Raw genomic sequence first — 14,790 nt, forward strand, 5'->3', positions numbered from 1 at the left:
AGGGTTCCGGTATAGATCTACAGGTACCACTTTTTAGGGTGCTGTATGGTTGGTCGTTTATACACTTCACTGAGGTCCTGACCACCACCAAAAAGTGTAGGTAGATCTAATTTTGGTCCTGAGGAATTGCCATCAATAGATAACAGGCAAGAAACATGTTGACCTATTGCACTAGCACATATTTTCGCATACCTTAGAGTGAGAGTGTGTGTTTTTCTAGTTTTAACCAGGGTAGTGACCACAACTCATTAAAATTGCTATGAGTGGACCACTAATCCCTGTTTTATTTTTCACACCTGACACATTTTCACCACCTACACTACACACATTCGATAGGGCCCTCACACGTACTGCACCCAACAGCATTAGGAATAAAGATCTCTTCCAAGAAGGCCCCATCACAGGCGCCTGATCGGGTATTGCAGCGCTTACCCGATAAGGAGCAGACGAAGTGATGAAGCAAGACACCTGCTTGTTGGGTGTGTGAGGGTCTTTTTCCGAAAGGAGGAGACTTTTCTCCTGTCCATTGGATTATGCACTCACTGGGTTTTCCCTTTGATCTCTTACCATCGCCTGCATTACATATTGGAAACTGCATACTATTTCTGTTTACTCTGTCAATCACATCATCGACCAGCACACAGGATTTTTTTGGTCTCACTGTCTTTCTGGTGGCTCTCTATGTATCCATCCGCCCCCTTTGGGTGTTAGAGGGACTATTTCATATCTGATAATGAAACTCAGTCATCACACTTTTTGGTTACTTTTATACTCTCTTGAAATTGCATTGACTCTCTTGAAATTGTATTTATTCTCTATTTTAAAAAATATTGACTAAAATTTTCTTGCCATAAAATCTCATTTAAAGTACAGCTACAAAGAAAGGTTTTAGACGGTTCTTTGTTTTTCCCCAGGTGTCCAGGTTGCCAGGGCAGCCGGCTTTGGTGGCTGTATTCTGTTCCCTCTTTGGATTATTAACATTTTCTATCTATCCCATCTCAATGGAGCTCGCTGTGGAATGTACCTATCCGGTCGGAGAGGGCACTTCAACAGGCCTCATCTACATCTCTGGGTAAGTGGACACCCAAAAGTCAGTCTTATGGGGCAGGTGGTGTGTGCATGGATCCACAGATCTTACGACTGTGTTCACACTAATGCTGCTTTCCTCCAGCTGCCTTTGTTACTTGCTGCAGCCAATGCTTTCTCTTGCACCCCATCTAACTGCCCTCTGGATATTTCCTCTACTAGCCTCGCTCACTCGGACTACCTTTTCAATTAGCAAGAAAAACAACAGTGAGTCATATCTGGAGAAGAGTGCCCCTTCCTGGTGGTGAACTCCAAAAAAAGCCCTGGGCCACCCTCTCTAGTGGGGTCATTTAAACCTTAGAAGACTAAGGAGGCACCTGAGTAGAGTCCTTTTAGGGTATTTCAAAAAATCGAGTCCAAAACTCATTAGTTTCATAAATGTCTCTACATAATTTACCATGTACACCCTCTTTTTTCTTAACTGTTATTGAAAAAACGAAAACATTTAATCCAGTTCTTAGAGACGACGTGCATACCACAGAACATGTTGCTGATTGTATTTTGTTTTAAAGATGAAGCACCCTACAAGATTGGGCTACAAACACACTGGTCTCCCCTTCCTTGTATGTTCCAGTACTTTCTCACACCTTTTACGCCTGTAGAATTCAGGGCAGTAGGAGGTCCAGGGTGACAGACTACATGGTACACAGGTGGAGCCAGTAGGTAATGTGTCCACTGGGGTGGCCTGCTTCCCACAACTATAGATCAGCTGCCATCAACTATTAATATTGTTGTGGCCTATAATTGTGCTACTTTGCTCACTACAACATGTATGTTGTGCTTTTCATTTTGCTCTTCCATGTACTTTGAGGCAGGGCCCCTCTGACTGCACTGAATTATAATGTACATGAACTAATATACAGGAGCAGATTTACAAAGAGCTCAAAAAATGGAGTGCTGCATCCAAAGTTGCTGCTCTACGTTACGTAGAGGGCGAGAGCAGGGAGTGCCATATCTACAGAGATATGGTACTGTACCGCTCTCTGCATTGCGCTGGTGCATAATCAGGCTACCAAGCAAACACCTTTGCACCATAGTGCAAAGATGTCGGTGTCATGTTTAGCATAAGTTTTGTATTGGAAGGGTACCATTTTCAGTACAAAATACAATGCTTAGACAAACTTTTAAAAATGTTACCACTTCCGATGTGTGCTGTCCAGTACAGCACACATGCAAATCGGAAAAGCATTTCTCCAAGTAAATTCTAGTCTCAAAGAGGCATTATTTTTTGCCTCTAAACCCGGTCTACTGTTGTTAGCAGATAGGGTTTTGCGTCAAAAATAATGGGTGATTGCATGGAAGCACCAATGTACCACCCATGGAACGTCCCCTGTTACAAAGTAATGCGAAGCAGCGCAAATTCCAAGGAAACATTGTGCTAAGTTTGTGTAACTTTTGTGACACAAACAGAGTTCGGAATGTTAATATATCTGCCTTTCTATTTGTTCCCACCTTTCTTTCTCGCAGACTCCCTTTCTGACAGAAACTCTCTCCCCTCTTCCAGGCAGATCCAAGGAATTATCTACATGCTGTTGTTTCAAGCCACCACTAAGCAGTTGTCTGATGCGCCATTGTCTACGTGTAGCTCTGAAATGGATTCAGACCTAGACTGGAAAGGTATAGACTTGGTTCCATTTTTTTACTTTTGTTGACCATTTTCAAGTTACAAACGGCCACATGCATCATTGCACCCGTTTGCGATTCCTAAATTGCGAAAATGAAGGAATCGCAATTTAGAAATCGCAAACGGCAATGCATGAATAATTCGCAAATATTTTTGCGATTTCTTCATTTTCCTTAATTGCGATTCACATTTTGCGAATCGCAATTAAGGAAAACCTTCCCATTGATTGCTATGGGCCAAAAGGCCCATAGGAATCAATGGGAAGGCATTAACATTTTGCAAATTTCATTTTGCGAATCGCAATTTGTTAATGCATTTCAAGGGTGCTGAGGGGGGTCCCCCCCGCACCCTTGAAATGTTTTTGTAAGTGCAAGTTTCACACACACATGTCCAAAGGATGCATTTTTGAGCATTTTTGAGAGGTTCAACCTCGTGTTAATTTGCTCCCCCTATTTGCGAATTCGCATTTTTAAAAAGATTCATGCATTGCATTTAAGGAATCGCAAAAATGCGATTACTTAAATGCAATTGCATTTTTAGAAATCGCAAATAATTGCGACTTCTAAAAAATTCTTTAATGCATCCCAAAAAGTGATTTTGGAATCGCAAACGGCCGAATTTTGCGATTCGCACCGTTTGCGACTCCAAAATCGCTTGATGCATGTGGCTGAAAATGTTTTGCCTTGAATTTCTTGAGTACAGCAGGGTACCGAAAGAGAGGCAGTAGACCAGAGCCATGCCCTCTTGTGACAATCTTCTATCTGCCCAATTCCCTCATGTTGTACTGAGGGGCCCAGCTCAGCAGCATGTACCTGTCTGGGCCTAGGGAACATATATACTGCGCTCTCTTCCTACCCCACAATCACCCTCACATAGTAGTCTAGAAAAAAGGGCATTCATGTTTATGATGCATTCGTTTTATGTGTCTAAAAATGCTTCAACTCCTAATAAAGGAATACCAAAGCCAAACATTTTGCCTTTTGTATTATGGAAACGATTTGTCAAGGTTCACAAACAAGTACAGAACTGGAACTCAGCCCTGCCTGGGACCCAGACCCATAACATGCAGACCATAGTGCATCAGTGAAAGGCTCCCTCATACATAAAAGGTAGTCCATACGTTCAAGCAGTGCCTCTATGACCTCTAACCCTGGCCCCAGGCTCCCATCTGCCCAGTGGGTTACAACTCACATCCTTTAGGTGTGATCTTCATCCAAACGCCTCTCAGAAAATGGTGTCATGACACGCTCAGCTCACGTCTTGTGACTTTTATAAGCTCACTTCCAAATTAAAGTTTAAAATATGCCTTTTCATTTCTCTAAAATAGTCTAAGTTTGTCTTTTGTCTAATATGTTTTTTTCTTGTTTATTCCCAGTTCCAGTGCTGCTAATGGCCGGTGTAATGAGCGTTGGGTCCTGCTTCTTCGTCCTGTGTTTCCACACAGACTACAAGAGACTGCAGGCTGAGGCAGAAAGTGCGGCCATCACACAGAGGGAAGCGGACTCCTCCTAGTGCCCACATCTCAGTTATTTATCTTCGTACTTTCTTACAGCTGCTCACAGCAAGGTTTTATTAAAAAAAAAATCCTTGTGCCTATGAAGGTTTACTGAAGACATGCATCCGAACACTGACGCGGCCAGCCAAGGTTCAAGCATAGGGGATGCGTCTCCTAGAAGGGAAAATGGATATAAACTGCAATTTTTGTTACAAAAATTGTTTTATACTGTCTTTTTAATCAAGGTTTGTTAAATGAACACTGATTGGTGAATGTTTTACCTATTGAGAGCTCATCGTTTAACAGTTTTTATAGATCTGTACATTTTTAACTATGTTATAAAATAATACTGACTAGAGAAGATATATTTGTATTTATATTGTGAGCCTAGTGCCTTATGCTGTGGTGTTATACAAACATAGCCACTTGGACCAGCAAACATCACCTTGCGTACTAAACAGCATGAAAGGATCAGATGTTGGGGATCCCTGACCATGTTGTAGATCTACATTGATGCTCGCAAACCTTTGCACTTTTTGGCGCGCTTCTCATCACTTCTTGATGGATTGTTGGAGCTGGTTTATTTTATTTATTTATTTGAATAGTTTTATAAAGCTTGAACAAGACTCATACAGGTATCAAAGCGCTTTAAAGAATTGGCGAAAGAAAGGGTACAAAACACAATGGGACAGTAGGTAAAGTTACAACAAAGGGGGAAATAGATCAGGTTAAAAGTTGGGGGTATCAGCGCTGCCCTAGAGCACGAAGAGCATAACAGCATAGAATAAAATGCAACAGTGAAGTGCAACAAGAATCAGAGTATTAACAAAACAAGAGCAAGATCACAAGTTGATGCTTTTAAGGTGCCCTAGAGCAAATTAACATAAACGCATACAATGGAACGCATCAGTATAGTACAGCAAGAATCAGAGTATTAATAAAAACAAGAGCATGATCACATGTTGATGAACGCCCATTAGCACTCAGCAGTGCACTTTCATTCTGCAGTGCCCACTCTTTCCTTTCTTCACACTGTTAGTCAAAGTCACTGGGCGTACGTCCACTGTCAGCAGTCGCCTGATTGGTGTTTTCTGGGCAGGAAATGGAGGTCTCATCCTTCCCATGCCTTGGTGATGTTTGTTGACCTTAATTCTTCAAATAAGTGTCATTTAAGCCAACTTTGAAGAACAGTCATTAGGATCTCCACTTCTGTTTCTTATGTAGAAAATTTCCATCAGTGCCCAGGAGTAGAGCCTTTTGTCCATAATCGTATGCCTTCTCAATCAAAACCGTCAATCAAGTCAATAATGATGAACCATAATATCTAAGCTTATCAACATTTGTTTCCCAATTTACATCCAGCTCATCAGAGTACACTCTTGATGTCAATTCTTAGCCCTACTCGTGTCCTATTACATAATTTCTATTTTAATGCTCCTTTCAGTGGAAATTAAAGGCTTTAAAAAATATATATTTTAAATATATCTTTTTATTCAGTAGTTGCTCAGCATACAACAATACATGTCAAATTATAAATACAAACCTCAGGTTAATTGCGGGGTTTACAGACTACATCCACTACATTGTGTTACGTTTCTTTATAAAGTCACGCACGGCGGAGCAGACAGCCCCTTGCGTGGCTTTGGAAATCCCACTTAAGTTTTTGCGATGACTTGTGTCATGCAAGTGCAACGCAAGTTCCTAGTAAATATGATCCGAGATTTACTCTCATGGTCTCAGTTCTCAATCAAGTATGCAGCAAGGTATGTTTGATGAGAAATCTACAACTGGTTAACACATATTTCAATTAGCTCATTTATCTCTTCGGATGAATATAATAAAAATTGTCTTGGATTAATGACCACTGACTCAAATAAAAAAATATCACTACACCTCTAAACTATTTAAGCGCCAAGAGGCAAGAAATACAGGAAACCATTATTTCTTCTACCTACGGAAAGAAGGTTGCAGTAGGGAAATAAGAAATAATGCACATTGTCACTGGGAGGCCCAATAAACTCAGTCCTTCAATGGAGTGCACTAACCCAATAGTCTAGATGTGTTGGGGCGCAGTTGTGTCTCCGGAGGAAGATGGTGAAATCCTTATTAACTGTTCTAGGTCAAAATTACTTTATGTCTGAGGGTGTCTTTTACCAGTAATGTTCTGGAATTTCGATGGGAGCAGTTTTTGCTCCCAATCTGGCCAACATCTATATGGATTATATAGAACAAACATATGCCCTTTCCCAGGAGAGTATTTATTGTTCCAACATTTTATGTTGTAAACGTTATATCGATGATATTTTCCTTATCTGGTCTGGCTTTGAATGTGACTTACATGATTGATTTTGTAACATACCTAAATGGTGCTCAGAAGCATCTGACCTTCATGTCTGCCGTACCCTTCGGCCAATTGCTATGTCTCCATAGAAACTGTTCCCATAAGGAGGACTACATGAGAGAAGCCCAAACTCTGAAAGCCAAATTGTTGCCTGGGGTTACCCTAACAAGATAGTAAAGAACTCCCTAAAACATGCATGGTTCTGTCCGAGAGAGGACAGCCTATTGTTATTTCTTCAGGTAAACCCTTCAGTCATTATACTACCCATTTAGAGTTACTCCTCATTCTAGCCGATTTAGTCATCTCTTTATTGTTCTATTTAAGGTATCCCTTATTATTAGGTCCTGATGAGACCCCCTACTGATTGTGGGGTCGAAACGCCATTGACACACACTTAAAAATGAACCATCTTCCAGCCCCTATTATTGTGTTAGCCAGCAATATATCAGTATGTTTCCCAACCCCTAGGGCAGACGGCAGCCTGGGTGCAGGGGATGGAGGTTATAGAGGAAAGGATGACTGAATGGGTAACTTTTGGCAAGGGGAACACTTCAGTCTGAAAGGCACTGACTCTTCAAATAATGTGTAGTAGAAATACAGCATTTCAGCAATATCTGAGTGTTGATATCTTGATTTCCCAATCCATCAGTGACACTGGAATGGCTTGCCTCTGACCCCTCACTGGCAAAGCAGACAGAAATCAATATTCTTTCAGTCGCTGAATGATTCTATCTGCTTGGAAACCGCCTCTATTGGTCAGAAACATAGCAGCTCACTTTGAGTGCGGAATCAAGGGGCCTTTGTGCCTCCCAGCTGAAGAGGATGGGCAAGAGACATTCAATACAGTGTAATCCCAGGGATGTTCTGTGGGCAGCAGAAAGCCTTCAGGTATATGACTCACAGATGGCCTTTTGAGGATCAGGACAGAAACACAACTTCTCCCAACCTCAAATGAACCTTTTGATGTGCGGGTTGAATCTGTGCTTGTCAGCAGCAGTTTCAGAAGTGGATATGGTCCTCCAACAAATCACAGGCCATCTCAACTGCACCGCACCCTCCTGCTAGGTGAGTTGTTCTGGTGATGTCACAGTGCTGCTGAACACTGGGATCCACTCTGGCTTGAATGGTTTGTCAGATTTTTATGTATCCAGGAGTCTTTCCTGAAGGGACTTGCTGGTTCTTGGCCGTTCCCAGATCAGAAGATCAGAACTTCAAAGAGAGCTCCTGTCCACCATTCGAGCTACCTGGCGAGTGACTGGTTCCTTAACTCCTGGGAAGTGACAGGAACTGCAGGAAAATATTTGCGGGCTTAAAGTGCGCCCTACAGATACTAAAAACTATCTCATAAGTGACACAATCCTCACAAGTGAATTTCTTGAGATGTAGAATAACTTACCAATGAATCATTGAGAAGTTTCCTAGGAGTCTGTTAACAGTGTTGATCCCAGATAATCTTAGGGCGTGGAAGCAGGATTTTACTTGATCCAGTGGTAGGAGTGTGTTGTATGTATTATATTCCCCTTGTCCTCTGATCTCTTTCCTCTGTTTCCCTTGTGCATATTTTCCCGTGTGTTATTTCCATGTCCTCGTGCCGTCTCTTTGGTGCTATTGATATGTTAGGCTTTTTGAGACTCAGACAGTCTTGGCTGTTACTCCTTGCTGCTGAGAAGCATGGATTTACCTGGCTGTGGGGCCCTAATTAAGAGCTTAATGAATCAATTTTATTTGGTGCAGTTCTTCATTCCACATTTTGGTGACGATTCTTGGGCCCTGTAGGGACTCCTCTCTTCTCTGCTCCTGGTGCTGACTAACTTCAGTCCTTCAATGCTGCAATCAGCACCGTTTCACTTGTGCCAACCTGCAGAGCTGACGTCATACCAGAGCTCCTTTAACAAGGTTAACCTGGAGGTTACACAGTATTTGCTTTCAAGAAGGACTGCATCGCCATTGGGTGGTGTAGAGATGCTAGTGACATCTACTGGGCAAAATTGGAATGGACGCTTTTGGCTCGCTTCAAATTGCATTTGTGTGATGCGCACACACTGAAGTATTTCACCCTGTGCATCATTGCTATGAAATCAGTGAAGAGCTCATATATTTAGAGCATTATGTATAATTCTATGATGCACACACATTCATAGTATAGCATTATTCTGGCACATTTTAAATGCTCTTGTGTGTAATATGCACACAATGTGTCCATGTTTGTGAAATTATTTTTCTAAAATAAAATAGTGCATCAGTTTACTATTCTGCACTTCCTCTTCTGGATGGAGATAGTTTTCTTCAATTTCCCTCAACCTTATTGCACTCACTTTCTAACTGTTTCATGCTTTTGCAGCAGTTTTTTAAAATGTATTCTTTCTATCGGAGTCTATACATTGTACTATATATTAGTAGTCTGCATATGGACCATACTAGTCACAGAGAAGTTTTAAATTATTTAATTCATCAGTTTGATTTGGTTTTCTCCATAGAGCTTTTCTTTAATGAAGGGACTATGTCTTTATCTCCTACCTTTCCAGGACATGGGTGTGTCTCTATAATCAAATGTATATTCTTTTTCTCTAGATGGTTTCTGAACCTAGGGTTCTAGACACAGTCTTTAGCAACCACAATCCAATAGGATTATCTTTGGGGTAGGATCGACCAATTAGAAATAAAATTTAATATGCACAGAGTTGGCCCCTACAGACCAGTGGAGAAAAATAAAATGGGCAAAAATAACCCCTATGGATTTTTTGGCTAAACTGTTTTGCAGTGAAGATCTTGATCTCACTAAATGTTTAGTGGCTGAAGCAGAAGGTTATGACATCTTAAAAACCTTTAACAACATACCTAAAGAGGGGCACAACCCTTTGACACATCCGTTTCTTAACTTCTCTGGAAGAAATGCATGTAGATGGTTAGATAGGCTGGGGCAGATTTACAATAACTGGCGCATCCCTGCAGATCAGCAGGGATGCGGCAGTTATTTTTGTGACGTTAGGAACCCCTTGCGCCACCATGGTTGCACTGCATTTGCAATGCAGCACACGGTGGGTCAAGGAGAGACAGATGCCTGGCGCATCTGTCAGCGTATAGATGATGCAGTGCTGGAGTTGTGTCGCAAGAGCGAAACAACTCCAGCACTTCTCAGGGGCATCCTATACTTGCAATGCTGTGTTACTCCTTATGCCTACTACAAGCAGGCGTAAGGTTTTGACGCAGCATGGACGTTAAAGTGACTTAGTGAAATCTTGTAGATTTCATTGCGTCACTTTTACGTGGCTTCCTGTGACGGAACGCCACCCTGCATACATTATACCTGACGCAGGTATAATGTAGCGCAGGGCTTTACAACGTGACGCATCTCACTAGATGCGTCACGTTGCAAATCTGTCAAATAGTGGTGCATTATTTACGCCGCCGCTGCGTCACAAAAGTGGCGCAACGGCGGCGTAAAAGTGTCGCAAGGGGCTTGTAAATCTGCCCCCCCCCCAAGTTCTAGAGAACAGAGGAGATTCCAGAAGGGCATTAAGACCTCTCCGAGGGATAAAATATTGATAGAGACATGTGGTGCATCTTATAAACATGAGGTCAAAAGGCTTAAAAACCATTTGAGGGAGGCAGCTTGGGATCAATTACTTGGTGCTAGTTGTGTAGGTAAGAGCAGTCAATTCATGCAGACTGTTAACTGCCCTTTGTTTTCCCTTTCTTCTAGTGGGGCGGCTTCACCCTACATTTCCCCTGATTTGTGGGCGAGTCAATTCATGGAGATATTCTGCCTTGCTTTCTGCCTTCAGGAAAATAGTACACACAGTCTTTATAGGCTGGGAGAATCTTATTTAGAATTTTCGCTATCTGAAGTAAAGATGTGAAATATAGGGTTGTCAAAAAACAAAGGTCCAGGTCCTGATGGTATCCCTGTTGATTTGTAGTTAGGTGAGCTGGAGATTTAGGCCTCTCTACTTGCTCAAACACTTAATGCAGCTGTCAAGGAAGTTCTTCCCTCTTCATGGTCGACCTTGATTATTATTCTAGTATTTAAAAAAGGGAATAATGATAGCTCAAAGTGCTATTGTCCCATCTCTTTAATTGACTCGTAGTTAAGGTTATTGGTCGAATGGTGCTTAACAGGCTTTCAACATGAGACAAGGAGAACCATATCTTTTGGGTCTTCAATATGGGTCAGGCCACAGCACCATCGATCAATGCCTGAATTTCCATCCTATTCTTACTAGATATTTGGTGGCGAAATCTGGCTTTGTGTATATGATCTTCATAGGCTTGACTCAGGCGTTTGATAGAGTCAATAGAAGTAAATTGCGGAACTTGCTCCCATCTATAGGGGTACATCCAGATATTATAATATTTCTAAGTGGTTTGAATACTCACATGTTGGCAGTCGGTTGTATGGTATAATACTTATGGCTCCTGTACGAAGTCTTTTTAGGGACATGAGTGGGGTGCTCAAGGGTGTATAGTTGCCTCATTTTTGTCCACTCTTTATATTAATGGTCTGCAACAGAACCTCTTTGATAATGATCAGGATTTCCCAATGGTGGGCAAATGGCCTCTCCCTGTATTACGATACCAAATTGATGCAGTTTTTCTAGCCTGAACAGCGGTAGATCTGTAAAAGATGGTGGACTCATTTGCAATGTTTATGGGTATGCTAAACTTAGCAACAAATTACAGTAAGTGGCCGATTATGATGGTGGTCAGAAAGGCTCAGAATGGGATTCAGATTCGGAGTATGCGATTCGGAACCTATGTTTCCGACCAAATTGGATACATTTCCGAATGCCCGATTATGTTGCAAGGAAACTGTTCCGGCTGTCCGAATCGGTTTCGATTGGCATTCTTACAGCCCGAGTTGTTTGGAGATGAATTGTACAAATCTATGGACACCCGTTTCCGACCGAACGATTACGATGTCCGATTCTGACAGCTGTTCCGAATCGTTTTTTCTGACAGGAAACGCCTGTCAGAATCTGACTTCGGGACCATAGCAAGCCCCCCTTCACCCGTAGGCCTCTGGTTGGGGCCTGTGAGTGTACCCATGGGCCACCCCTTTCCATCAATGAACAGTGTGGCAGGCACCATGGGGTGCCCGTCCCAAGATGCAAGGTTTTCTCCAACCACCCCTTTTTTTCAATGGGAGCCTGTGTTCTCATTTGGAACACAGGCTCCCATTGAAGTCAATGCGAGTCAGACCGAGCAATGTCCTAAAGCATCGTAATTGGTCGGACGGACTCGCAGAACCTGAGTCAGTCGGAAACAATTCCGAAACCGATTTGGTCGGAAGAGTTTCCAACCCCCATCGTAATCAGCCCCTAAGTCATTTGTGAGGATGGTGGGGCCTAAGCGATCTAGAGCTACATCTTTTTGTATTCAGGGGCATGTGGTGGCTTAAGATGATTCCTCGTCACAATTAGGAGTGCATTTTGACTCTGCACAGACCTGGTCTTCCCTAGTTAAGACTAATAAAAAATAGTTTTTGAGGGCTACAGCATTAGCTTCTGATTTTGAGGCGTGACTGGGAAATAAAGCGTTTCAGGCACTCCTTAAAATTTACCATGCTAAAAATACCTCTGTCTAATATGGCAGTGACATCTGGAGCTACATGGATGGGTCTCCTTTTCAGACAGACAGTTGAAAATAAATTCTGTAGATAGCTTTTAAATGTCCTGTAGTGTACCCCAGCATTTATTGTACATCAAGAACTAGGAGTTAACAATCTATGTGATACTCGGCCCCCTCGCCAACTGTATTTAAAAATGTGGTCTTGGCCTGAGACAAACCTTGATCAGGATATCGTAAGGGATTGTTTATCCCTTGATAATGCCCATAAAAATCCCTGGTTAAAATACTTTAAAAGTTCTTTCTCATCTCTAGGTCACCCCAATGATAGCCCAAAGAATATAAGGAATGTGGATCTAAAATGGATCACACATGCTTTTTTATCCTGGTGTCTGGCCAATAGATTTGGCCAGGAATTATCTAACCCGTGTGTCCTTGCCTACACACTTTTAAAAACAGTCAGCATGATGGAACTATATTTAACGTGAATGAATAATGGTAACCATCATTGTTTACTGACATGGTTTAGGTTGAATGATTACATTGGCTTTGATCTGTCCCTAAGGGCTAGAATGAGGGATCTAAGCCTAAACCTTGTGACTGTGACCTAGTGCCTCCACAAGACCTGCTTTATTTTGTCATGTTTTGTGGCTTTACCTCATGCCTTAAAGAAACTTTATTTTAGCACTTTTTATTAATCATTTTTTAGACATGTGCGCCTTTCTTTAATGTATTCAGAACTGTTGAATAAAGATGTTATGTTATTTTGTTACTCATTTTTCAGCTGCAGTATTTAAAACAAGACAGACATTTAATGATTGAAATTCTGTAGTATTTGATTTTTTTAACTATGTAAGATGTTTGATGGATTATTAATTCTGAAATACATATTAATAGATTGATGTTCGATTGATATACACTTTAATAATATTTCTCATTCTATTCCTTGTCACAAGCATGCAGTGTAACCTGCTTCCTGTGTTTTTGGATATGCCTAGTGACCCTCCATGAGATGGAACTCCTAGATAAACTTGTTTTATTTCATCGCTATGTTTAACAAAATGTTTAGTGCTGAGAGAAAAAAAAAAGAACTATTGTTGTATTTGCTTGGCAGAGAAGCAAAAACAAAATTGAACATTTATCTCCATGTCATCCTCCACCTCTTTCATCTTCTTGTGACTTCAACAAGTATTTATAGGCAATTGATAGACTTAAGTTGCTATTCAAGGATGAACCACATATTGTCATGGGAAGGCACGCATTTTGAACATGTCATCAGCTTTGAGTCTATTGATTCTTATGTGGCAGCATTACTCATTTTAGGTTCTCAGTGTAAACTTGATGGTACGCTTAATTTATAAATAAGCGGTCAAATTGTTGTGCATTGTTTCAACAAAACAAATCAGGAACAGCTGTTGATACAACACAGTCCTTCATTAAAACAATTCAATTGACATTGTTAAAAGTGTAGAAGTCGCTATTCATTCCATTAAAGCAATGTTGGAGCATAAAAACCTCGAAGAGGAAGTTTGTTTAATCAAAGGCAAAAATACTACTGAGATAAAAGTAAACAAATTATGATAAATATCGAGAAAAGGGCTAGTCAGGTAAAAGTCTGTCTTTAGAGATGTCTGGTTCTCTGCAGTCTTTGTGCAGGTCCTATAAATGTTGTTCACATTCTCATTTAGCTAATTCCAAACTTTGTTCAGCTCTAAGAAAGAAATGTCTGAAATGCAAGAAGATAGATCATTTTGTCACTGTTTGTAACAATGGTTTAAGGAAGTTCAACTTTATTCAAGCCGAAAATGAAGAGAAGAATGATGAAGTAGCCGTCGGTATGATCGTCACCATATGTGATCAGCAAAGCCCTTCAAAAAACAGACACTTCAAAATCATGATTAATGTAAAAATATTTCTGTTATTGAAACCTGTCCTGATTCCATAAAAAAATATTGATTTGGAACCATATGTACCATCCCAATGTGAAATTGTTATTGATAATGTAGTTACCTTGGAATTAGCTGACTGTGGTTCTCCTTTTACTGTTATTTCTGACATGTTTTTTTTCAAATAACTATATTGGTGTACCTTTATTTGAACCAGACATTAAGGCTGTTTTGTATTGTGGTAGTAATATTGACTTTCTTGGATTTTTTATTGCAAATGTTCATGTCATGGCAATATTTATGTTTCTCATCCGAAACAGCATTTATTAGGATGGAGATGGCAATGTTATTTAGAGATAACTCTTAAACCTAGCACTGATGCTGCTTTCTTGTATTTGTTTGTGACTAATTCCATAGACATTATATTGAATCAATTTTCTGTTATTTTTAATGGCGCACTAGGAAAAGTCAAGGGCTGTACCCATAAAATTAAGTGAATTTAAAATGGCATGCAAGTCTGATGCAAGATGAGGAATGTGTTCATGACTGTTTGCAAATAACTTTTTCTATCATTGGACAATGTGTGCAAAGAAGTAATCATTCAACCTATTGAGTCATCTCAGTGGGTGTCTCCTATTGTTTTAGTTTAAAACTAAACAGAAGATTACAGGCTATGAACCGATTTAAGATCTCATAACAAGCAGATCTTAGTAAACTGTCACCTTCTTCTCAAATTCAGGACATTTTTGCAAAAAAAGAGAGAGGCTATATTTTTACCACATTCAATATCATC

The 14,790-nt window shown here is 40.7% G+C and overlaps 1 protein-coding gene across 3 annotated transcripts in view; it reads left to right on the forward strand.

The window, feature by feature from the left end:
• SLC49A3 (solute carrier family 49 member 3) overlaps positions 1 to 6,059 on the forward strand; it is a 484,926-nt gene extending 478,867 nt beyond the window's left edge. For all 3 annotated transcript variants that reach the window (XM_078676555.1, XM_078676556.1, XM_078676554.1), the window contains exons 8-10: positions 915 to 1,072; positions 2,591 to 2,703; positions 4,086 to 6,059. In XM_078676555.1, coding sequence (XP_078532681.1) covers positions 915 to 1,072; positions 2,591 to 2,703; positions 4,086 to 4,222 — 408 coding nt within the window. In that variant the 3' untranslated portion in view covers positions 4,223 to 6,059. The remainder of the gene's footprint in view (positions 1 to 914; positions 1,073 to 2,590; positions 2,704 to 4,085) is intronic.
• The last annotated feature ends 8,731 nt before the right edge of the window (positions 6,060 to 14,790 follow it).

This window comes from Lissotriton helveticus, chromosome 2_1 (genome assembly GCF_964261635.1).
Source record: "Lissotriton helveticus chromosome 2_1, aLisHel1.1, whole genome shotgun sequence".
Lineage (NCBI taxonomy): Eukaryota > Metazoa > Chordata > Amphibia > Caudata > Salamandridae > Lissotriton > Lissotriton helveticus.